This window comes from Oncorhynchus mykiss, chromosome 3, assembly GCF_013265735.2.
Source record: "Oncorhynchus mykiss isolate Arlee chromosome 3, USDA_OmykA_1.1, whole genome shotgun sequence".
NCBI lineage: Eukaryota > Metazoa > Chordata > Actinopteri > Salmoniformes > Salmonidae > Oncorhynchus > Oncorhynchus mykiss.
The window spans coordinates 83,518,896-83,543,263 of NC_048567.1; the positions used below are offsets into that span (position 1 = coordinate 83,518,896).

Below are 24,368 nucleotides of genomic sequence, written 5' to 3' on the forward strand. Positions count from 1 at the left end.
TGATTCAGTTAATCAAGCAATTAGAAACTTGTAATAATTCGATGAACAGTCGTCACATGAACTAATACAACGTCACGACACGTTGTGCACGTTGTGCATGTTGTGCATGTTGTGTATGTTATGTATGTACAGTTGAAGTCGGAAGTTTACATACACTTAGGTTGGAGTCAGTAAAACTTGTTTTTCAAACACTCCACAAATTTCTTGTCAACAAACTATAGTTTTGGAAAGTCGGTTAGGACATCTACTTTGTGCAGGACACAAGTCATTTTTCAACAATTGTTTACAGACAGATTATTTCACTTATAATTCACTATATCACAATTCCAGTGGGTCAGAAGTTTACATACACTAAGTTGACTGTGCCCTTAAACAGCTTGGAAAATTCCAGAAAATGATGTCATGGCTTTAGAAGCTTCTGATAGGCTAATTGACATAATTTGAGTCAATTGGAGGTGTACCTGTGGATGTATTTCAAGGCCTACCTTCAAACTCAGTGCCTCTTTGCTTGACATCATGGGAAACTCAAAAGAAATCCAAAACCCCAGAAAAACAATAGTCGACCTCCACAAGTCTGGTTCATCCTTGGGAGCAATTTCCAAATGCCTGAAGGTACCACGTTCATCTGTACAAACAATAGTACGCAAGTATAAACACCAGGGGACCACGCAGCCGTCATACCGCTCAGGAAGGAGACGCCTTCTGTCTCCTAGAGATGAACGCACTTTGATGTGAAAAGTGCAAATCAATCCCAGAACAACAGCAAAGGACCTTGTAAAGATGCTGGAGGAAACAGGTACAAAAGTATCTATATCCACAATAAAACGAGTCCTATATCAACATAACCTGAAAGGCCGCTCAGCAAGGAAGAAGCCACTGCACCAAAACCGCCATAAAAAGCCAGACTACTGTTTGCAACTGCAAATGGGGACAAAGATAGTACTTTTTGGAGAAATGTCCTCTGGTCTGATGAAACAAAAATAGAACTGTTTGGCCATAATGACCATCGTCACGTTTGGAGGAAAAAGGGGGATGCTTGCAAGCTGAAGAACACCATCCCAACCGTGAAACACAGGGATGGCAGCATCATGTTGTGGGGGTGCTTTGCTGCAGGAGGGACTGGTGCACTTCACAAAATAGATGGCTTCATGAGGAGGAAAATGATGTGGATATATTGAAGAAACATCTCAAGACATCAGTCAGGAAGTTAAAGCTTGGTCGCAAATGGGTCTTCCAAATGGACAATGACCCCAAGCATACTTCCAAAGTTGTGGCAAAACAGCTTAAGGACAACAAAGTCAAGGTATTGGAGTGGCCATCACAAAGCCTTGACCTCAGTCCTATAGAACATCTGTGGGCAGAACTGAAAAAGCGTGTGCAAGCAAGGAGACCTACAAACCTGACTCAGTTACACCAGCTCTGTCAGGAGGAATGGGACAAAATTCACCCAACTTATTGTGGGAAGCTTGTGGAAAGCTACCTGAAACGTTTGACCCAAGTTAAACAATTTAACGGCAATACATTCAACTAGTATTTGGTAGCATGTAAACTTCTGACTCACTGACAATGTGATGAAATAAAAGCTGAAATAAATCATTCTCTCTACTGTTGTCGGTCGGTAAGTCTCTAAGTCTCTAAGTCTCTAAGTCTCTAAGTCTCTAAGTCTCTAAGTCTCTAAGTCTCTAAGTCTCTAAGTCTGTAAGTCTGTAAGTCTGTAAGTCTGTAAGTCTCTAAGTCTCTAAGTCTCTAAGTCTCTAAGTCTCTAAGTCTCTAAGTCTCTAAGTCTCTAAGTCTCTAAGTCTCTAAGTCTGTTATGTGCTACTGACATGCATGTAAGTCGCTTTGGACAAAAGAGTCAGCCAAATGGCATATATTTAAGCAATAAGGCACCTCAGGGGGGTTTGGTATATGGCCAATATACCACGGCTAAGGGTTGTTCTTAGTGTCTGGATACAGCCCTTAGCCGTGGTATATTGGTCATATACCACACCCCCCCGAGGTGCCTTACTGCTGTTATAAACTGGTTACCAACATCATTAGAGCACTAAAAATACATGTTTTGTTTGTCATACCCGTGGTATACGGTCTGATATACCACGGCTGTCAGCCAATCAGCATTCAGGGCTCGAATGATTGAAATATCCATTAAAACATGGTTACCACTTGTGTCCCTGGCAGGCCTTGTCACTGTCATTGCTCTGATAGTCGGAGTTCCTCTTGTTCACGCTGTAGTTGGTCAGGTGCATAAACTTGTTGCCAAGGCTTTTCATAGACGACGAGTACCTACAGAGGAGAACAAATACTGTGACCAATCATTACACTGAACACCTGACACAGTGACCAATCATTACACTGAACACCCGACACGATGACCAATCATTACACTGAACACCCGACACAGTGACCAATCATTACGCTGAACACCCATCACAGTGACCAATCATTACGCTGAACACCCATCACAGTGACCAATCATTACACTGAACACCCGACACAGTGACCAATCATTACACTGAACACCCATCACAGTGACCAATTATTACACTGAACACCCGACACAATGACCAATCATTACACTGAACACCCATCACAGTGACCAATCATTACGCTGAACACCCATCACAGTGACCAATCATTACACTGAACACCCATCACAGTGACCAATCATTACACTGAACACATGACACAGTGACCAATCATTACGCTGAACACCCATCACAGTGACCAATCATTACACTGAACACCCGACACAGTGACCAATCATTACGCTGAACACACGACACAGTGACCAATCATTACACTGAACACATGACACAGTGACCAATCATTACGCTGAACACATGACACAGTGACCAATCATTACGCTGAACACCCATCACAGTGACCAATCATTACACTGAACACCCGACACAGTGACCAATCATTACACTGAACACCCGACACAATGACCAATCATTACACTGAACACATGACACAGTGACCAATCATTACGCTGAACACATGACACAGTGACCAATCATTACGCTGAACACATGACACAGTGACCAATCATTACACTGAACACCCATCACAGTGACCAATCATTACGCTGAACACCCATCACAGTGACCAATCATTACGCTGAACACCCATCACAGTGACCAATCATTACACTGAACACCCGACACAGTGACCAATCATTACGCTGAACACCCATCACAGTGACCAATCATTACACTGAACACCCATCACAGTGACCAATCATTACGCTGAACACATGACACAGTGACCAATCATTACGCTGAACACATGACACAGTGACCAATTATTACGCTGAACACATGACACAGTGACCAATTATTACGCTGAACACATGACACAGTGACCAATCATTACGCTGAACACCCATCACAGTGACCAATCATTACGCTGAACACCCGACACAGTGACCAATCATTACGCTGAACACCCGACACAGTGACCAATCATTACGCTGAACACCCATCACAGTGACCAATCATTACGCTGAACATATGGGAACATGTTGACAGAGACACACACAGTACAAGCCATTATAAAAGCTCACACATGCTATGAAACATGCTATATAACATGCTATGAAACATGCCATATAACATGCTATATAACATGCTATGAAACATGCTATGAAACATGCTATGAAACATGCTATATAACATGCTATGAAACATGCTATGAAACATGCTATGAAACATGCCATATAACATGCTATGAAACATGCTATGAAACATGCTATGAAACATGCTATGAAACATGCTATGAAACATGCTATGAAACATGCTATGAAACATGCTATATAACATGCTATGAAACATGCTATGAAACATGCTATGAAACATGCTATGAAACATGCTATATAACATGCTATGAAACATGCTATATAACATGCTATGAAACATGCTATGAAACATGCTATGAAACATGCTATGAAACATGCTATGAAACATGCTATATAACATGCTATGAAACATGCTATGAAACATGCTATGAAACATGCTATATAACATGCTATGAAACATGCTATATAACATGCTATGAAACATGCTATGAAACATGCTATGAAACATGCTATATAACATGCTATGAAACATGCTATGAAACATGCTATGAAACATGCTATGAAACATGCTATGAAACATGCTATGAAACATGCTATGAAACATGTAACCTATTAAAACAAAAAGACTTACTTGCAGCTGGCGAAGCGGACAAGCCCGTCCTGGAAGATGTAAACGCGGAGCGGGTCGTAACACGTCACATACACATAGATACGCAGGTCAAACTTATTCCCACTGATGAGGTAGGGCTTGTGCAGATACCTGAGAGAGATACAACAACGTTTAGACTCGTAGACAACGCTGAAACAACGGCATGCTGTCATCATAATCCATTGCAGGGTTACTGGTCATTCACTCTAGACTGGCTGGTCCCAGATCTGCTTGAGCCGTCTTGCCAACTCCTATAGTCATGAGATGGCAGGACAGCACAAACAGGTCTGGGACCAGGCTAAAAATCACATTCACAACACTAGAAGTATCATTCTCAGGGTGCGGACATACTTCTGAACCAGGAGTGGTCTCTTGCATGGCATCTGACTCCACTTGTGAATAACCTGGATTCCAATACCACGAGCAGACGCAGGCTGAGAGAGAGAGAGAAGAGAGAAGAGAGAAGAGAGGAGAGAGGAGACAGGAGAGAGGAGAGAGGGATTATTTTACCCCGAGCAGACACAGGCTACAGGAGAGAGAAAGAGAGGGATGGATTATTAAACCTGGCACCATCCCTACGGTGAAGCATCATGCTGTGGGGATGACTGGGAGACTAGTCAGGATTGAGGTAAAGATGAACGGAGCAAAGTACAGAGAGATCCTTGATGAAAACCTGCTCCAGAGCACTCAGGACCTCAGACTGGGGCGAAGGTTCACCTTCCAACAAGACAACGACCCTAAGCACACAGCCAAGACAACGCAGGAGTGGCTTCGGGACAAGTATCTAAATGTGCTTGAGTGGCCCAGCCAGAGCCCGGACATGAACCCGATCGTACAGCTCTGAAGAGACCTGAAAACAGCTGTGCAGCAACGCTCCCCATCCAACATGACAGAGCTTGAGAGGATCTGCAGAGAAGAATGGGAGAAACTCCCCAAATACAGGTGTGCCAAGCTTGTATCTTCATACCCAAGAAGACTGGAGGCTGTAGTCGCTGCCATCACCCGGGAATGGACCCCAGGAGAAAGGCACCATCACCCGGGAATGGACCCCAGGAGAAAGGCACCATCACCCGGGAATGGACCCCAGGAGAAAGGCACCATCACCCGGGAATGGATCCCAGGAGAAAGGCACCATCACCCGGGAATGGATCCCAGGAGAAAGGCACCATCACCCGGGAATGGATCCCAGGAGAAAGGCACCATCACCCGGGAATGGATCCCAGGAGAAAGGCACCATCACCCGGGAATGGATCCCAGGAGAAAGGCACCATCACCCGGGAATGGACCCCAGGAGAAAGGCACCATCACCCGGGAATGGACCCCAGGAGAAAGGCACCATCACCCGGGAATGGACCCCAGGAGAAAAGGCACCATCACCTGGGAATGGACCCCAGGAGAAAGGCACCATCACCTGGGAATGGATCCCAGGAGAAAGGCACCATCACCTGGGAATGGACCCCAGGAGAAAGGCACCATCACCTGAGAATGGAAGCCATTTCAGACACAGCCCAAAACTGATTTAGATACACTATCCACCTACCGGCTTGATGATCCATTTCTGCCTGCTACCACTGTCCTCCCAGGCTTTCCTCAGTAGCTTGATGTCCTGAGGAAGAACGAAGGAGCGAGGGAAGAAGCTGAATTCCCTCTTACCAAACTGAGCCTGCATCTTAGACAGGTTCCTCCACAGACGGTCCTTACGACCGATCTGGAACGAGCCGGGGAAGTGGTTTAACTGGAGAGAGGACACACAGAGAGACAAGTCATTATGCAGATCGAATCAATTGTAATCCATATGATTCTTGTTTGGCTGGTGCTTTTATCCCAGATCCCTCGGGGCGTGACGCACTCGGGGCGTGACAATGACGAAAGGAGTTGGCAATATGGCACAAAATGATCTGGGAACAGGCTAGCATGATCCCTTCATAGATTCCTTTTAAATATGGAGCCAATTTCTTTTAAGCAATTTTATTTCCATGAATGATAAAAACATCTTGTGTCTCAGCAGCAGACAGTGGATTCATAAAGGATTTACAGCCTTATTCTAAAAGGAATTAAATAAATATTTTCACTCATCAATCTACACAGTACTCCATATTTCTGCAAATGTATTAAAAGGAAAAAACAGAAATACCTTATTTAGTATTCAGACCCGTTGCTATGAGACTTGAAATGGAGCTCAGGTGCATCCTGTTTCCATTGATCATCCTTGAGATGTTTCTACAACCTGATTGGAGTCCACTTGAGGTAAATTCAATTGATTGGACATGATTTGGAAAGACATACACCTGTCTTTATAAGGTCCCACAGTTGACAGTGCATGTCTGAGCAAAAACCAAGCCATGAGGTCCAAGGAATTGTCCGTAGCGCTCCGAGACAGGATTGTGTCGAGGCACAGATCTGGGGAAGGGTACCAAATAATTTTGCAGCATTGAAGGTCCCCAAGAAAACAGTGGCCTCCATCATTCTTGAATGGAAGAAGTTTGGAACCACCAAGAAGACTCTTCTTAGAGCTGACCACCCGGCCAAACTGAGCAATTGGAGAAGGGCTTTGGACAGGGAGGTGACCAAGAACCTAATGGTCACTCTGACAGAGCTCCAGAGATCCTCTGTGGAGATGGGAGAAACTTCCAGAAGGACAACCATCTCTGCAGCACTCCACCAATCAGGACTTTATGGTAGTGGCCAGACTGAAGCCACTCTTCAGTAAAAGGCACATGACAGCCCGTTTGGAGTTTGCCAAAAGGCACCTAAAGGACTCTCAGACCATGAGAAACAAGATTATCTGGTTCACCTTCCAACAGGACAACGACACTAAGCACACAGCCAAGACAACCTAGGAGTGGCTTCGGGACAAGTCTCTGAATGTCCTTGAGTGGCCCAGCCAGAGCCTGGACTTGAACCCGATCAAACATCTCTGGAGAGACCTGAAAATAGCTGTGCAGCAACGCTCCCCATCCAACTTGACAGAGATTGAGAGGATCTGCAGAGAAGAATGGGAGAACCTCCCCAAATACAGGTGTGCAAAGCTTGTAGCGTCATACCCAAGAAGACTGGAGGATGTAATCACTGCCAAAGGTGCTTCAACAAAGTACTGAGTAAAGGGTCTGAATACTTATGTAAATGTGATATTTAAGCTTTTCATACATTTGCAAACATTTCCAAAAAACTGTTTTTGCTTTGTCATTATGGGCTATTTTGTTTAGATTGATGAAGGGGGAAAAAAACGATAATCAATTTTAGAATAAGGCTGTAACGTAACAAAATGTGAAAAAAGTCAAGGGGCCTGAATCCTTTCTGAATCCAGTATTTGGTGAGCAATATGTTTGGAATATCAAATCGCAATAAAATCACAGTATAGAATAGCAATACATATAATACTGTATTGTGAGGTCCTTGGCGAAACCCAGACAGGGTGGGAAATGTTTTGGTCCACCAGCCACTGTGGCAGATACAAATACAAAATATAATATATTTTTCCCCATAATTACACAAAAAAAACATGAGCTTTGTTTTTCTAAAACAAAAACAAAAAATTACAAGTAAGAAGTAAATCGAGTATATTTCATTTTTGTAATCTACTTAATTTAATCAATGTATGTTAAAATAAATCATTTTAGATACAATAGTAAAAACAGTTATACAACTGAACATATATAAATCAACAAAAAGTGCAACAAAATTACAGAATTTTACAGCTTCCTTATTGTCAGAGTTTAGGACCACGCTCACGCGCTTTACAAGAAGCACACGATGTGCTCTTAAATAGAAACGTAGACGCACACAAATACATCTAGAACAATGAAACTATGAGTGTTTTAACGATAACAAAATGACTAAAAGTTCATGAATAAAAGATTAGGAGTTATCCATTCTCAAATCACACACAATCATTAGGTGAGACAAATATTCAGATGCCCCTTTAAAGAAAGGGACGGGCCGTTACCGTGGTAACTTGGAATCTCAGACTTCCTAGCAGCGGACAGCTGCAGCTAACTCAAACTAACATTTTGTAAAAACAAATTAAGAGTTTGAACAAAACAACGTAACGACCAAAGAAACACGAGGACAAAGTCATTTTTGTAGTAGTACTTTGACAATTCCATCAACTTCTACATGTGGCCTTAAAAAAAGAATAAAAATCACAAATCAACAAAAAAAAGTTCTGAAATGCTCTGTGTGCCAACATGGCTGTTCAAATACACCTTCCTATCCAACAATGACCAAATCTACCCATATTTAGAGAGTGGCAGGTGTTACATTTCCAACCCTGTTCCCAGTCCTATCTAGCTTACCTTCTGGTATTCCCTGATGGCCTTGAACCCAGGAGACTTCATATGGTGACCCCAGCAGCCAAGCCAATCATGACTTTCTGCAACAACAATTAACTTCATGAACGTTTTTTTTATGAACAGATATGAACAAACATAGAGTGGGGTAAAAAAGTATTTAGTCAGCCACCAATTGTGCAAGTTCTCCCACTTTAAAAGACGAAAGAGGCCTGTAATTTTCATCATAGGTACACTTCAACTATGACAGACAAAAGGAGAAAAAAAAAAATCCAGAAAATCACATTGTAGGATTTTTTATGAATTTATTTGCAAATTATGGTGGAAAATAAACTTTTGTTATTGACCAAATACTTCTTAATACTTTGTTATATACCCTTTGTTGGCAATGACAGAGGTCAAACGTCTTCACAAGGTTTTCACACACTGTTGCTGGTATTTTGGCCCATTCCTCCATGCAGATCTCCTCTAGAGCAGTGATGTTTTGGGGCTGTTACTGGGCAACACAGACTTTCAACTCAAGACTTTCTATGGGGTTGATATCTGGAGACTGGCTAGGCCACTCCAGGACCTTGAAATGCTTCTTACGAAGCCACTCCTTCGTTGCCCGGGCGGTGTGTTTGGGATCATTGCCATGCTGAAAGACCCAGCCACGTTTCATCTTCAATGCCCTTGCTGATGGAAGGAGGTTTTCACTCAAAATCTAAAGATACATGGCCCCATTCATTCTTTCCTTTACACGGATCAGTCGTCCTGGTCCCTTTGCAGAAAAACAGCCCCAAAGCATGATGTTTCCACCCCCATGCTTCACAGCAGGTATGGTGTTCTTTGGATGCAACTCAGCATTCTTTGTCCTCCAAACACGACGAGTTGAGTTTTTACCAAAAAGTTATATTTTGGTTTCATCTGACCATATGACATTCTCCCAATCTTCTTCTGGGTCATCCAAATGCTCTCTATCAAACTTCAGACGGGCCAGGACATGTACTGGCTTAAGCAGGGGGACACTGCTGGATTTGAGTCCCTGGCGGCGTAGTGTGTTACTGATGGTAGGCTTTGTTACTTTGGTCCCAGCTCTCTGCAGGTCATTCACTAGGTTCCCCCCGTGTGGTTCTGGGATTTTTGCTCACCGTTCTTGTGATCATTTTGACCCCACGGGGTGAGATCTTGCGTGCAGCCCCAGATCGAGGGAGATTATCAGTGGTCTTGTATGTCTTCCATTTCCTAATAATTGCTCCCACAGTTGATTTCTTCAAACCAAGCTGCTTACCTATTGCAGATTCAGTCTTCCCAGCCTGGTGCAGGTCTACAATTTTGTTTCTGGTGTCCTTTGACAGCTCTTTGGTCTTGGCCATAGTGGAGTTTGGAGTGTGAATGTTGGAGGTTGTGGACAGGTGTCTTTTATACTGATAACAAGTTCAAACAGGTGCCATTAATACAGGTAACGAGTGGAGGACAGAGGAGCATTTTAAAGAAGAAGTTACAGATCTGTGAGAGCCAGAAATCTTGCTTGTTTGTAGGTGACCAAATGCTTATTTTCCACCATAATTTGCAAATAAATTCATAAAAAATCCTACAAATGTGATTTTCAGGATTTTTTTTTCTAATTTTGTAGTTTCATAGTTGAAGTGTACCTATGATGAACATTACAGGCCTCATCTTTTTAAGTGGGAAAACTTGCACAATTGGTGGCTGACTAAATACTTTTTGCCTCACTGTACAAGACGTCTTTAAAATGTCAAATAGGCAAAATACTTTTCAAACCCCTTAAGGAACTCACTCTTGGTGACTTTAAAGTGTGACCTGGCGATGGTGTGTTTGACTATGTTGGGAGTCACAGTGCTCATCTTCCATTTGAGCAGCTTCCTCTGTTCTGGTGGCAGGGGCTCCACTGAAACAACACATTACAGCGACAGGAATAGGACTACGGATGGAAGCACATTCCCTACAGGCCCTGGTAGAACGAAGTGCACTATGAAGAGAGAAGTGTGTCATTTGGATTCAAATTATATACAATAGAGCTATCGATGGGGCTAGAGAACGCAGTCTCACCACTTGGGGGGATATGAGGCAGCGGTCTCTACTGGGGGGATAGGACTAGAGGCAGCAGTCTCTACTGAGGGGAACAGGACTAGAGGCAGCAGTTTCTACTGAGGGGGATAGGACTAGAGGCAGCAGTCTCTACTGAGGGGGATAGGACTAGAGGCAGCAGTCTCTCTACTGAGGGGGATAGGACTAGAGGCAGCAGTCTCTCTACTGGGGGGATAGGACTAGAGGCAGCAGTCTCTACTGGGGGATAGGACTAGAGGCGGCAGTCTCTACTGGGGGGGATAGGACTAGAGGCGGCAGTCTCTCTACTGGGGGGGGATAGGACTAGAGGCAGCAGTCTCTCTACTGGGGGGATAGGACTAGAGGCAGCAGTCTCTACTGGGGGATAGGACTAGAGGCGGCAGTCTCTACTGGGGGGGATAGGACTAGAGGCGGCAGTCTCTCTACTGGGGGGGGATAGGACTAGAGGCGGCAGTCTCTACTATGGGGATAGGACTAGAGGCGGCAGCCTCTACTATGGGGATAGGACTAGAGGCGGCAGCCTCTACTATGGGGATAGGACTAGAGGCGGCAGTCTCTACTAGGGGGATAGGACTAGAGACGTCAGTCTCTACTGGGGGGATAGGACTAGAGGCGTCAGTCTCTACTGGGGGGATAGGACTAGAGGCGGCAGTCTCTACTCGGGGGGATAGGGCTAGAGGCGGCAGTCTCTACTCGGGGGGATAGGGCTAGAGGCGGCAGTCTCTACTGGGGGGATAGGGCTAGAGGCAGCAGTCTCTACTGGGGGGGATAGGGCTAGAGGCAGCAGTCTCTCCACTGGGGGGGATAGGCCTAGAGGCAGCAGTCTCTCTACTGGGGGGGATAGGCCTAGAGGCAGCAGTCTCTCTACTGGAGGGGATAGGCCTAGAGGCAGCAGTCTCTCTACTGGGGGGATAGGCCTAGAGGCAGCATTCTCTCTACTGGGGGGGATAGGCCTAGAGGCAGCATTCTCTCTACTGGGGGGATAGGCCTAGAGGCAGCAGTCTCTACTGGGGGGATAGGCCTAGAGGCAGCAGTCTCTACTGGGGGGATAGGCCTAGAGGCAGCAGTCTCTACTGGGGGGATAGGCCTAGAGGCAGCAGTCTCTACTGGGGGGGATAGGACTAGAGGCAGCAGTCTCTACTGGGGGGATAGGACTAGAGGCAGCAGTCTCTACTGGGGGGAGGGGGGGGTGCTGACTTCCCTTTACTCAAACTCAACCCAATATATTACCACACAATGTCCTGTAGAACATGTTGATATAAGCAAGGCCATAACAATGGTGTCCAAAATCCCAACCAACCCCAAGTAACAGCAAAAAAAGCCCACCTTACATCAACTCATACTTAGAATTAGAAGGAAATACTTTTCTGTAGAAGCTTATTTCCCCCCCAAAATTGTCAAGCAGTTTATTATCTGCTTCCCAAATGGCATAGAGTGCCATAGGGCTCTGGTCTAAAGTAGTGCACTACATAGGGAAGAGTGCCATAGGGCTCTGGTCTAAAGTAGTGCACTACAAAGGGAATAGAGTGCCATAGGGCTCTGGTCTAAAGTAGTGCACTATATAGGGAATAGAGTGCCATAGGGCTCTGGTCTAAAGTAGTGCACTACATAGGGAATAGAGTGCCATAGGACACAGTGAAGGGGTGTCTTACCTCTCTGGTTGGCAGTGCTGAAATACAGTGTAGGGGGAATGAGGGGGAACATGCTGGGGACCAGAGCTGGCTTCAGCTCCCCCTCATCCTCTAATTCAGGGCTCATCAGCTCCTCATCCGTTATACTGGAACACAGAGGCATTAAAGCTATGACTCTGTACTAAATCTGCAAACAGTGGGAATATTACCAAAACAGACTATAAAGATACTTGTTTAATATGGAACAGAAAGATTCATGAAGAGTTTGGAAAAATATTTATTTCCTGCCAACTGTTATTTTAAATAAAGGTGTCACGTGTTTTGCCACCGTGCCAGACAACACAACTACTGCCTGGTCATCAATGTCCAGGGGAATAAGACAAGAATGCTAGTTTGGCACCAAGCAGGATAACTCACAGGTTTAAATACTACCGTTTAACTCAAGAGGCACGGTCGGGCCATGTCTTTGGAAAGGCAGGAGACATTTTGAATTAAAAAGTATTTTCTAACCAAACCAACTCCCTCAAGATCAATCAATAATAAAAAAAAAAATTTAAACTCCAATCGCATTCGATGACAAAAGTCTTCTTCACCATCTTCAAAGTAAAAACCTTTGTCAGATAAATCATAAATTATCAAAACAAGAATTGAAACAACAACAAAACTCACATGACAGTCATGTAGGATTCTGTTGGTCCTGCTTGGTCCACCTGCTTCAAAATATAGTCGAACTCTCTACTGAGAGTGAGTGGCATTAAATTGGAGGTAATAGACCTACTCTACATTGGCTTTTGCTGTGAAGAAAACACAAACAGCCTAATACTAATCCTCCAATCAGTTGGGACGTCACGGTATGACAATGATCCCACAGTCCAAGCACTATTCGACCACACAGAGACTCATGTGCCCATTATTGACGGATAGTTCTCCAATTGGGAGACCTTTCCACTAGCCTCTGTGCTTTCAACCTTTCACCAGCAGCAACCGCTAGAACAAAAACAGTTCAATTCTCTCTCTTGGGTTTTGTCATCATCGTACCAGGGAACTGTCAGGTGCCCCAACTGGGAGGGCTATATGAGTTATGAATGGTCCTTCTACAGGCATCTAGTCACAATAGGATGCAACATGACACTTCTGTCTTCACAGATTAATAAATGGGCATTCCTCTCAAATCATGCGTTATTTTTAGTCAGAAGTTGCTCTGTTTCAAGTGTACAGATCAACATGACTTCCTAGTATTGTAAATCATCATAATCTTTAAGTTATAGACTATAACGAACTGAACCTTCTGTTTATAAAAAAAATCTACGACACGTAATGACTGTCACAGACGGTTGTCTCTGCTAGCGCACGACATGGGGCACCGGAGGACCAGGTCACAGACGGGTGTCTCTGCTAGCGCACGACAAGGGGCACCGGAGGACCAGGTCACAGACGTTTGTCTCTGCTAGCGCACGACATGGGGCACCGGAGGACCAGGTCACAGACGGGTGTCTCTGCTAGCGCACGACATGGGGCACCGGAGGACCAGGTCACAGACGGGTGTCTCTGCTAGCGCACGACAAGGGGCACCGGAGGACCAGGTCACAGACGGGTGTCTCTGCTAGCGCACGACAAGGGGCACCGGAGGACCAGGTCACAGACGGTTGTCTCAGCTAGTGCACGACAAGGGGCACGGGAGGACCCAGACGGGTGTCTCTGCTAGCGCACGACAAGGGGCACCGGAGGACCAGGTCCAAACGTCTCCGTAACAACTTCGACCCGCCATCAGACTGCTGAACAATTAATCAAACGGCTACCTGGACTATTTACCTAGTCCGAGAACCTGATTATAGCCTCGTTATTGTTTTATTTTTTACTTTATTTAGTATTTTCTTAACTCTATTTATTGAACTGCATTGTTGTATTCAGCATTTCACTGTGAGGTCTACTACACCTGTTGTATTCAGCATTTCACTGTGAGGTCTACTACACCTGTTGTATTCAGCATTTCACTGTGAGGTCTACTACACCTGTTGTATTCAGCATTTCACTGTCAGGTCTACTACACCTGTTGTATTCAGCATTTCACTGTGAGGTCTACTACACCTGTTGTATTCATCATTACACTGTAAGGTCTACTACACCTGTTGTATTCAGCATTTCACTGTGAGGTCTACTACACCTGTTGTATTCAGCATTTCACTGTGAGGTTTACTACACCTGTTGTATTCAGCATTTCACTGTGAGGTCTACTACACCTGTTGTATTCAGCATTTCACTGTGAGGTCTACTACACCTGTTGTATTCAGCATTTCACTGTGAGGTCTACTACACCTGTTGTATTCAGCATTTCACTGTGAGGTCTACTACACCTGTTGTATTCAGCATTTCACTGTGAGGTCTACTACACCTGTTGTATTCAGCATTTCACTGTAAGGTCTACTACACCTGTTGTATTCAGCATTTCACTGTGAGGTCTACTACACCTGTTGTATTCAGCATTTCACTGTAAGGTCTACTACACCTGTTGTATTCAGCATTTCACTGTCAGGTCTACTACACCTGTTGTATTCAGCATTTCACTGTCAGGTCTACTACACCTGTTGTATTCAGCATTTCACTGTAAGGTCTACTACACCTGTTGTATTCAGCATTTCACTGTAAGGTCTACTACACCTGTTGTATTCAGCATTTCACTGTAAGGTCTACTACACCTGTTGTATTCAGCATTTCACTGTAAGGTCTACTACACCTGTTGTATTCAGCATTTCACTGTGAGGTCTACTACACCTGTTGTATTCAGCATTTCACTGTAAGGTCTACTACACCTGTTGTATTCAGCATTTCACTGTAAGGTCTACTACACCTGTTGTATTCAGCATTTCACTGTGAGGTCTACTACACCTGTTGTATTCAGCATTTCACTGTGAGGTCTACTACACCTGTTGTATTCAGCATTTCACTGTGAGGTCTACCACACCTGTTGTATTCAGCATTTCACTGTGAGGTCTACTACACCTGTTGTATTCATCATTTCACTGTAAGGTCTACTACACCTGTTGTATTCAGCATTTCACTGTGAGGTCTACTACACCTGTTGTATTCAGCATTTCACTGTGAGGTCTACTACACCTGTTGTATTCAGCATTTCACTGTAAGGTCTACTACACCTGTTGTATTCAGCATTTCACTGTGAGGTCTACTACACCTGTTGTATTCAGCATTTCACTGTGAGGTCTACTACACCTGTTGTATTCAGCATTTCACTGTGAGGTCTACTACACCTGTTGTATTCAGCATTTCACTGTGAGGTCTACTACACCTGTTGTATTCAGCATTTCACTGTAAGGTCTACTACACCTGTTGTATTCAGCATTTCACTGTGAGGTCTACTACACCTGTTGTATTCAGCATTTCACTGTAAGGTCTACTACACCTGTTGTATTCAGCATTTCACTGTGAGGTCTACTACACCTGTTGTATTCAGCATTTCACTGTAAGGTCTACTACACCTGTTGTATTCAGCATTTCCCTGTAAGGTCTACCTACACCTGTTGTATTCAGCATTTCACTGTAAGGTCTACTACACCTGTTGTATTCAGCATTTCACTGTGAGGTCTACTACACCGGTTATATTCGGTGCATGTGACAAATAACAGTTGATTTGATGTGCTGAAACCATGACTGGGGATTAAGGCTACTCTACGAACCGTTTCAGGTTTCTGGTATGACCAAGGTGAACTTGTGGTCTTGTAAATTACCAAAATACAGTTGAATTAAAAACATTGTCAAAATATGTAAGAACACAATAGAATAGTAATAACATGTTTTTCTTTCAATCAGTCTAAACAAAATGCCTGAATAGGATAATAATTCATATCTTCAAAATGCACAAAGCATTCCAACAATGTCAACGATTAATCAACATGTTTTTTTTTTTTTAATCACACAGAAAAACGATTCAACTTACTTTGGCAGGACGGGTATGGAGGCTGTGGACGAGGCATCATTCATAGAGGAGCAGTCAGACCCTTCTGAGGAGAAAGAAGGTAGAGCATTGGATTCACTATGTTAGCCTAGCTACAGCGGTCCAACTATGTTAGCCTAGCTACAGCGGTCCCACTATGTTAGCCTAGCTACAGCGGTCCAACTATGTTAGCCTAGCTACAGCGGTCCAACTATGTTAGCCTAGCTACAGCGGTCCAACTATGTTAGCCTAGCTACAGCGGTCCAACTATGTTAGCCTAGTTACAGCGGTCCAACTATGTTAGCCTAGCTACACCGGTCCAACTATGTTAGCCTAGCTACACCGGTCCAACTATGTTAGCCTAGCTACACCGGTCCAACTATGTTAGCCTAGCTACACCGGTCCAATTATGTTAGCCTAGCTACACCGGTCCAATTATGTTAGCCTAGCTACAACGGTCCAACTATGTTAGCCTAGCTACACCGGTCCAACTATGTTAGCCTAGCTACACCAGTCCAATTAAGTGGTGTAATTTTAACATGTCTAGTTGATTAGGGTTTAAATGAGTAGTTAAAGGAGTCTTCCTCACCATCATCATCATCATCACCACTGCAGTCATTCTCCAGCTCATCATCAGGATAGTCCTCTTCCCCTCTGTCTCCATCCTCCTGCATGGCAACACTCTGTGGACTGTATGGACAGACAGGAAACTCAAAGACAAAGCAAGACACATGATAGTAAAAAAAGCTTCACACAACCTGACTCACTGAGTTCCCTAGACAAACAGAACATACTCTCCAGACACCAATACTTAAGCTGGTTAACACAACCTGAATCACTGAGTTCCCTAGACAAACAGAACATACTCTCCAGACACCAATACTTAAGCTGGTTAACACAACCTGAATCACTGAGTTCCCTAGACAAACAGAACATACTCTCCAGACACCAATACTTAAGCTGGTTAACACAACCTGAATCACTGAGTTCCCTAGACAAACAGAACATACTCTCCAGACACCAATACTTAAGCTGGTTAACACAACCTGAATCACTGAGTTCCCTAGACAAACAGAACATACTCTCCAGACACCAATACTTAAGCTGGTTAACACAACCTGACTCACGGAGTTCCCTAGACAAACAGACATGACAGAACATACTCTCCAGACACCAATACTTAAGCTGGTTAACACAACAGAGCTTAATTAATTAATTCAATTCACGTGACAATACATTCAGTAGTGATCTACTTAATACAAATAATGGAATGGATTTATATAGTCCCGTTCCAGCTCTCAAAACATGCTACGCCATCTTGTCTAACAACAGCTCGTAGTATGTGGGAGAACAGAACTGACCTGGAGAGCTGAGGTGACTCAGCCTGTTGTTCCTCCCCCAGGTCAAGGGGGGACCGGGAGGAGCTGTAGCCCCCCTGTAGAGACAGGACGCTCCTCTCCTTGGTCAGGTGTATGGCTGATATCTGGGTGGTCACCGAGGTGACAGAAGGGCTCTGACTCTGAGAAGTACCTGAGGCGGACTCAGAACTAGCACCAGAACTAGCTGTGGCACTGTCCTGGGTATAGGACTGTGTTGGAGTTATCCCTGCACCAGAACTAGCTGTGGCAGTGGCCCGGGTATAGGGCTGGGTCAGAGTTATCCCTGCAGTAGAACTAGCTGTGGCACTGGCCTGGGTAGGGGACTGGGTTAGAGTTATCCCTGCAGTAGAACTAACTGTGGCACTGGCCTGGGTAGAGGACTGTGTTGGAGTTATCCCTGCATGGGGTAGAGGTGCCATGGAGGCTGTTGTGCTACTACTGTTTGTTGTGGTGTTACTGTCGAGGCCAGAGGCACTGGAGGTCTCCATGGACACAGGCTGGTCTCTCATAGTAAGGCAGAGTGGTACAGAGGGTTTGGCTGGAGCAGGGCTGTGGCTGACAGAGATGACAGGGCTATTAGTCATTGCTTTGCCAATCTGGACTGGATCCACGTTGGACCCTGGTGTTCCAGTAGTAAAACTATTAATAGTCCCGTTCCTGGGATGAGGGGTGAGCGCGCTCCGTGACTGGGTCAGCTTCCTCACAGCCTCAGTAAACTCCACCTCAGAGTTGACCTTCCTGATCCTCTCTGTTGATGTGTTATGAGGAGCTCCAGGAGCCCCATGGACAGCAGCACAAAAGCCCAGCCTCTGGGAGTGACCCTCCATGTCTGCTGCCATCAGGCTCTCAAACTGATGTGGGTCCTGGAGCCTCCATGTCTGATCCAGTGACACATCCTGGTGGTGGGATGACCTATCCTGCAAAGGCACAGTGTTGGGGGGGTGGTGTGTGAACTTAGTCTGGGTTTTGCCATCCCCATTGTCCCCGCTACGGCAATAGGAGGCCGATTTGGTCTGGGGAGACAAAGGTTTTGCTGAGTCTCTTGTCTGGGTAGTCTCCTGTCTGGGACAGGAAGGCACTTTACCCATAGTGGGCCTCATAAACCCTTTGCTATTGTCTCTCAGCTTGCCACTGGTCCAGGGGACTGACTGGTTGGTGGGCATGCTGGTGGTAGTGGTGCTTTCAGCAGGCTGTGAAGCAGCGTTGTTCTGCGAGTCTGGGACACGTTCTGCCTTTGGTGGACAGGGGCACGTTGGATAGGGAGCAGGCTGGGGCGACAAGGCTCTTTTGCGGGCCAGGATCCGTGATCTTAAATTTAGTGATTCCAAGTTGCAGCTGGGCCGATAGCTGTTTACGGTTGGCTCTAACACACCAGGGTTGTGTCTGTATGAGATAATGTCAGCACTAGATATCTGTGTACTCTTAGAGAGAACAGTTGGTTGATAGTGACCATTACTATGACCATTAGCTAAATTAGCAGCTGCGCTACCAGGACGCTGTGGCTTGTTAGCTAGGTAAGTGGCAGCAGGCACAGAACGGTTGTAGGCACGTTGTAGAGGGGTCCCTGAGGCAGTATGGAGGTGGTTGTTTTGAGTCTGACCCACCCTCGCATTCAGCTGACCTATAGAGTCACTGGTGACTCGGGGGACACTGGCACAGGACTGAAGGGTCTTCTTCTCATGCGAGCTGAAGGGCCTAGTGGGACTATCAGCAGTATGAAACACTGCTGACTTGGCTCGAATTATGAGAGTTGATGACCGGGAGCAGGAGGCCCTTGTATTCAACTTGTCTTCAGCTCCATTGGAGGCCATCAAGTGCCATCTCACACCCTCCTGGCATGGACTTTGGCTGACACATCAGGGAATTGAGGGAACCAGGGGAACACCATGCCACTGAAACAAAACAAATCCATTGATGATATTTAAAAAATTAAAAAATAAAACTGAATAATGAAAGTTGACACAAGTGGTCTGATTAAGTGACAACATGAATCTATAAATACAACGGCATGTGGAATAACAGCTAGCTAGATAAGTTGCAAGCAATTCTAGTTCCTAGTTAGCTTGGTAAGTTAGCCAACATGCTAACTAGGTGGTAAGTGGCTAAATATATTTGACAATCAATGTAAGCAGAGAAAAGTTAGTTAGCACCGGTAACGTTAGCTTAGCAATACGCTAGCCAGTTTACAAGTATCACGACTAAATAGATTTAGACACCATCGACCGAATGTATCTGCACTTTTAAATGCACGGTGACGGTACCATAAGGGGAAAAGCCGGTCGTCAGCTAAAGTCAGAGAACCGGTAGGCAGCCATGTGGTTTCATCGTGAAGCTAACGTCAGGTTAGCTAGTCGTTAGCGTGCTGTCAAACACTCGCTAGCCAGCTAGCGTTAGCTACCGGTATATTAAATTCGTGATTCAGAATCAATTCCAATGGAATAGATCATATCGTTAACGTTACATATCGTTAACGATACGATGACAAGAAATTAGACTCAAGTCAAACTGAAAGGGATTCCTGAAGCACGTCCTAAGGGCCTAGCAACAAGCTAGTTGACATTAGCTAGCTAGGTGTGAAATATGAACTCTTTAACTTTACATGCTCAGGACGACTCTCCCCTCCTCCAAAAAAACGATCAACTAGAGCCAACAACCTCCTAATAACATTAACGAATTTCAGAGACCTAGCTAGTTACTTAATATTAAAAACTGGCACATGGTTACAATTGATCATGTTAATATTTACCTGCGCCCGAAGCGTGGCAACAGTAGTAGTGGTGCTTTTCACACCATAACAAAGTGTCTATTACCACAAGGGACTCCCTCCCTCAACGTGCTCAGAGCATGGCGTATTATCCTGGAGGTAAAACCCGACACACAGACCATTTAGTATATGTTACGTTTCGTAGGCGTATGGTATGTAGTAATCGGTGGACTTCCATCATCCATTTCTATAATATGTCACGAAAATACAATTCGTAGGATATCTTACGAAAATACAATTCGTATAATATGTTACGAAAATACAATTCGTATGATATGTTACGAAAATACAATTGGTATTATATGTTACGAAAATACAATTCGTATGATATGTTACGAAAATACAATTGGTATGATATGTTAGGAAAATACAAATCGTATGATATGTTACGATTTGCAATTTGTTGTGTCTAAAGTTATTTTGCTTTACTGCACCACCAACTGAATTTTGCTCTGCCAGGAGTACCCCTGAAGTACTCCCCATGTGCATTTTACCAGTAGGCCTGTGGTCTCATGAGTCTTCTGAAGTACCCCCAGGGGTCCTAGTACCCCTGGTTGGAAACCACTGATCTAGGTGGCTAGCTAGCCAGCTCTATGGGTTAGGGTTAGTGGTTAAGGTTAGCTGAAAGGGTTCAGGTTAGGGTTAGCTAAAAGGGTTCAGGTTAGGGTTAGCTAAAGGGGTTCAGGTTAGGGTTAGCTAAAGGGGTTCAGGTTAGGGTTAGCTAAAGGGGTTCAGGTTAGGGGAAGGGTTAGCTAAAGGGGTTCAGGTTAGGGGAAGGGTTAGCTAAAAGGGTTCAGGTTAGGGTTAGCTAAAGGGTTCAGGTTAGGGGAAGGGTTAGCTGAAAAGGTTCAGGTTAGGTGAAGGGTTAGCTAAAAGGGTTCAGGTTAGGGGAAGGGTTAGCTAAAATGGTTCAGGTTAGGGTTAGTGGTTAGGGTTAGCTAAAAGGGTTCAGGTTAGGGTTAGCTAAAAGGGTTCAGGTTAAGGTTAGCTAAAAGGGTTCAGGTTAAGATTAGCTAAAAGGGTTCAGGTTAGGGTTAGTGGTTAAGGTTAGCTAAAATGGTTCAGGTTAAGGTTAGCTAAAAGGGTTCAGGTTAAGGTTAGCTAAAGGGGTTCAGGTTAAGGTTAGCTAAAAGGGTTCAGGTTAGGGTTAGTGGTTAAGGTTAGCTAAAAGGGTTCAGGTTAAGGTTAGCTAAAAGGGTTCAGGTTAGGGTTAGCTAAAAGGATTCAGGTTAAGGTTAGCTAAAAGGGTTCAGGTTAAGGTTAGCTAAAAGGGTTCAGGTTAGGGTTAGCTAAAATGATTCAGGTTAAGGTTAGCTAAAAGGGTTCAGGTTAGGGTTAATTGGTTAAGGTTAGCTAAAGGGTTCAGGTTAGGTGAAGGGTTAGCTGAAAGGGTTCAGGTTAGGTGAAGGATTAGCTAAAAGGGTTCAGGTTAGGGGGAGGGTTAGATGAAAGGGTTCAGGTTAGGGGAAGGGTTAGCTAAAAGGATTCAGGTTAAGGTTAGCTACAAGGGTTCAGGTTAGGGTTAGCTAAAGGGTTCAGGTTAGGGTTAGCTAAAAGGATTCAGGTTAGGGTTAGCTAAAGGGTTCAGGTTAGGGTTAGCTAAAATGATTCAGGTTAGGGTTAGTTAAAGGGTTCAGGTTAGGTGAAGGGTTAGATGAAAGGGTTCAGGTTAGGGGAAGGGTTAGCTAAAAGGGTTCAGGTTAGGGTTAGCTAAAAGGGTTCAGGTTAAGGTTAGCTAAAAGGGTTCAGGTTAGGGTTAGCTAAAAGGATCCAGGTTAAGGTTAGCTAAAAGGGTTGAGGTTAGGGTTAGCTTAAAGGGTTCAGGTTAGGTGAAGGGTTAGATGAAAGGGTTCAGGTTAGGGGAAGGGTTAGCTAAAAGGGTTCAGGTTAGGGTTAGCTAAAAGGGTTCAGGTTAAGGTTAGCTAAAAGGGTTCAGGTTAAGGTTAGCTAAAATGGTTCAGGTTAGGGTTAGCTAAAAGGATTCAGGTTAGGGTTAGCTAAAGGGGTTCAGGTTAGGGGAAGGGTTAGCTAAAAGGGTTCAGGTTAAGGTTAGCTAAAAGGGTTCAGGTTAAGGTTAGCTAAAAGGGTTCAGGTTAGGGTTAGCTAAAAGGATTCAGGTTAGGGTTAGCTAAAAGGGTTCAGGTTAGGGTTAACTGAAAGGGTTCAGGTTAGGGTTAGCTGAAAGGGTTCAGGTTAGGGTTAACTGAAAGGGTTCAGGTTAGGGTTAGCTGAAAGGGTTCAGGTTAGGGTTAACTGAAAGGGTTCAGGTTGGGGTTAGCTAAAAGGGTTCAGGTTAGGGTTAACTGAAAGGGTTCAGGTTAGGGTTAGTGGTTAAGGTTAGCTAAAAGGGTTCAGGTTAGGGGAAGGGTTAGCTAAAATGATTCAGGTTAGGGGAAGGGTTAGCTAAAAGGGTTCAGAATAGGGTTAGCTAAACGGGTTCAGGTTATGCTTAGCTAAAAGGGTTCAGGTTATGCTTAGCTAAAAGGGTTCAGGTTACGGTTAGCTAAACGGGTTCAGGTTAAGGTTATCTAAAACGGTTTAGGTTAGGCGAAGGGTTAGCTGAAATGATTCAGGATAGGGGAAGGTTTAGATAAAAGGATTCAGGTTAGCTAACAAGTAGTTAAAAAGTAGTAAAGTAGCAAAATGCTAAAGTTGTTCATGATGAGATTAAAACACACAGCAACTTTGGGTTGCTACACATCCGCACAAGGCTACCTGCTGCCTACATGTATCATGTACAGTATTCTGAAAATGTTTCCTCAATTTGACATCAACTTGACACATTCTACTGATAGTTTTTTTTTTTTTTTTTTTTTTTTTTTTTTTTCACCTTTATTTAACTAGGTAGGCTAGTTGAGAACAAGTTCTCATTTGCAACTGCGACCTGGCCAAGATAAAGCATAGCAGTGTGAACAGACAACACAGAGTTACACATGGAGTAAATAATTAACAAGTCAATAACACAGTAGAAAAAAAAGAGAGTCTATATACATTGTGTGTAATAGGCATGAGGAGGTAGGCGAATAATTACAATTTTGCAAAATAACACTGGAGTGATAAATGATCAGATGGTCATGTACAAGTAGAGATACTGGTGTACAAAAGAGCAGAAAAGTAAATAAATATAAACAGTATGGAGATGAGGTAGGTCAAATTGGGTGGGCTATTTACCGATAGACTATGTACAGCTGCAGCGATCGGTTAGCTGCTCAGATAGCAGATGTTTGAAGTTGGTGAGGGAGATAAAAGTCTCCAACTTCAGCGATTTTTGCAATTCGTTCCAGTCACAGGCAGCAGAGAACTGGAACGAAAGGCGGCCAAATGAGGTGTTGGCTTTAGGGATGAGCAGTGAGATACACCTGCTGGAGCGCGTGCTACGGGTGGGTGTTGCCATCGTGACCAGTGAACTGAGATAAGGCGGAGCTTTACCTAGCATGGACTTGTAGATGACCTGGAGCCAGTGGGTCTGGCGACGAATATGTAGCGAGGGCCAGCCGACTAGAGCATACAGGTCGCAGTGGTGGGTGGTATAAGGTGCTTTAGTAACAAAACGGATGGCACTGTGATAAACTGCATCCAGATTGCTGAGTAGAGTATTGGAAGCTATTTTGTAGATGACATCACCGAAGTCGAGGATCGGTAGGATAGTCAGTTTTACTAGGGTAAGTTTGGCGGCGTGAGTGAAGGAGGCTTTGTTGCGGAATAGAAAGCCGACTCTAGATTTGATTTTAGATTGGAGATGTTTGATATGAGTCTGGAAGGAGAGTTTACAGTCTAGCCAGACACCTAGGTACTTATAGATGTCGGGCGTGCGGGTGCAGGCAGCGAACGGTTGAAAAGCATGCATTTGGTTTTACTAGCGTTTAAGAGCAGTTGGAGGCCAGGGAAGGAGTGTTGTATGGCATTGAAGCTCGTTTGGAGGTTAGATAGCACAGTGTCCAAGGAAGGGCCGGAAGTATACAGAATGGTGTCGTCTGCGTAGATGTGGATCAGGGAATCACCTGCAGCAAGAGCAACATCCTTGATATATACAGAGAAAAAAGTCGGCCCGAGAATTGAA

The 24,368-nt window shown here is 44.5% G+C and overlaps 1 protein-coding gene across 5 annotated transcripts in view; it reads right to left on the bottom strand.

The window, feature by feature from the left end:
• ttll4 (tubulin tyrosine ligase-like family, member 4) overlaps nt 1–20,460 on the bottom strand; it is a 55,903-nt gene extending 35,443 nt beyond the window's left edge. The window contains exons 1-11 of one of the 5 annotated variants that reach the window (XM_036975347.1): nt 20,291–20,460; nt 17,527–19,436; nt 16,758–16,855; nt 16,169–16,229; nt 12,238–12,362; nt 10,296–10,406; nt 8,522–8,598; nt 5,767–5,961; nt 4,578–4,660; nt 4,209–4,337; nt 2,161–2,283 (exon numbers count right to left, since the gene is read on the bottom strand). In XM_036975347.1, the coding sequence (XP_036831242.1) occupies nt 2,161–2,283; nt 4,209–4,337; nt 4,578–4,660; nt 5,767–5,961; nt 8,522–8,598; nt 10,296–10,406; nt 12,238–12,362; nt 16,169–16,229; nt 16,758–16,855; nt 17,527–19,355 (2,831 nt within the window). In that variant the 5' untranslated portion in view covers nt 19,356–19,436; nt 20,291–20,460. The other 4 variants (XM_036975346.1, XM_036975344.1, XM_036975348.1 and 1 more) reach the window with 4 other exon arrangements.
• Between the last annotated feature and the right edge of the window lie 3,908 nt (nt 20,461–24,368).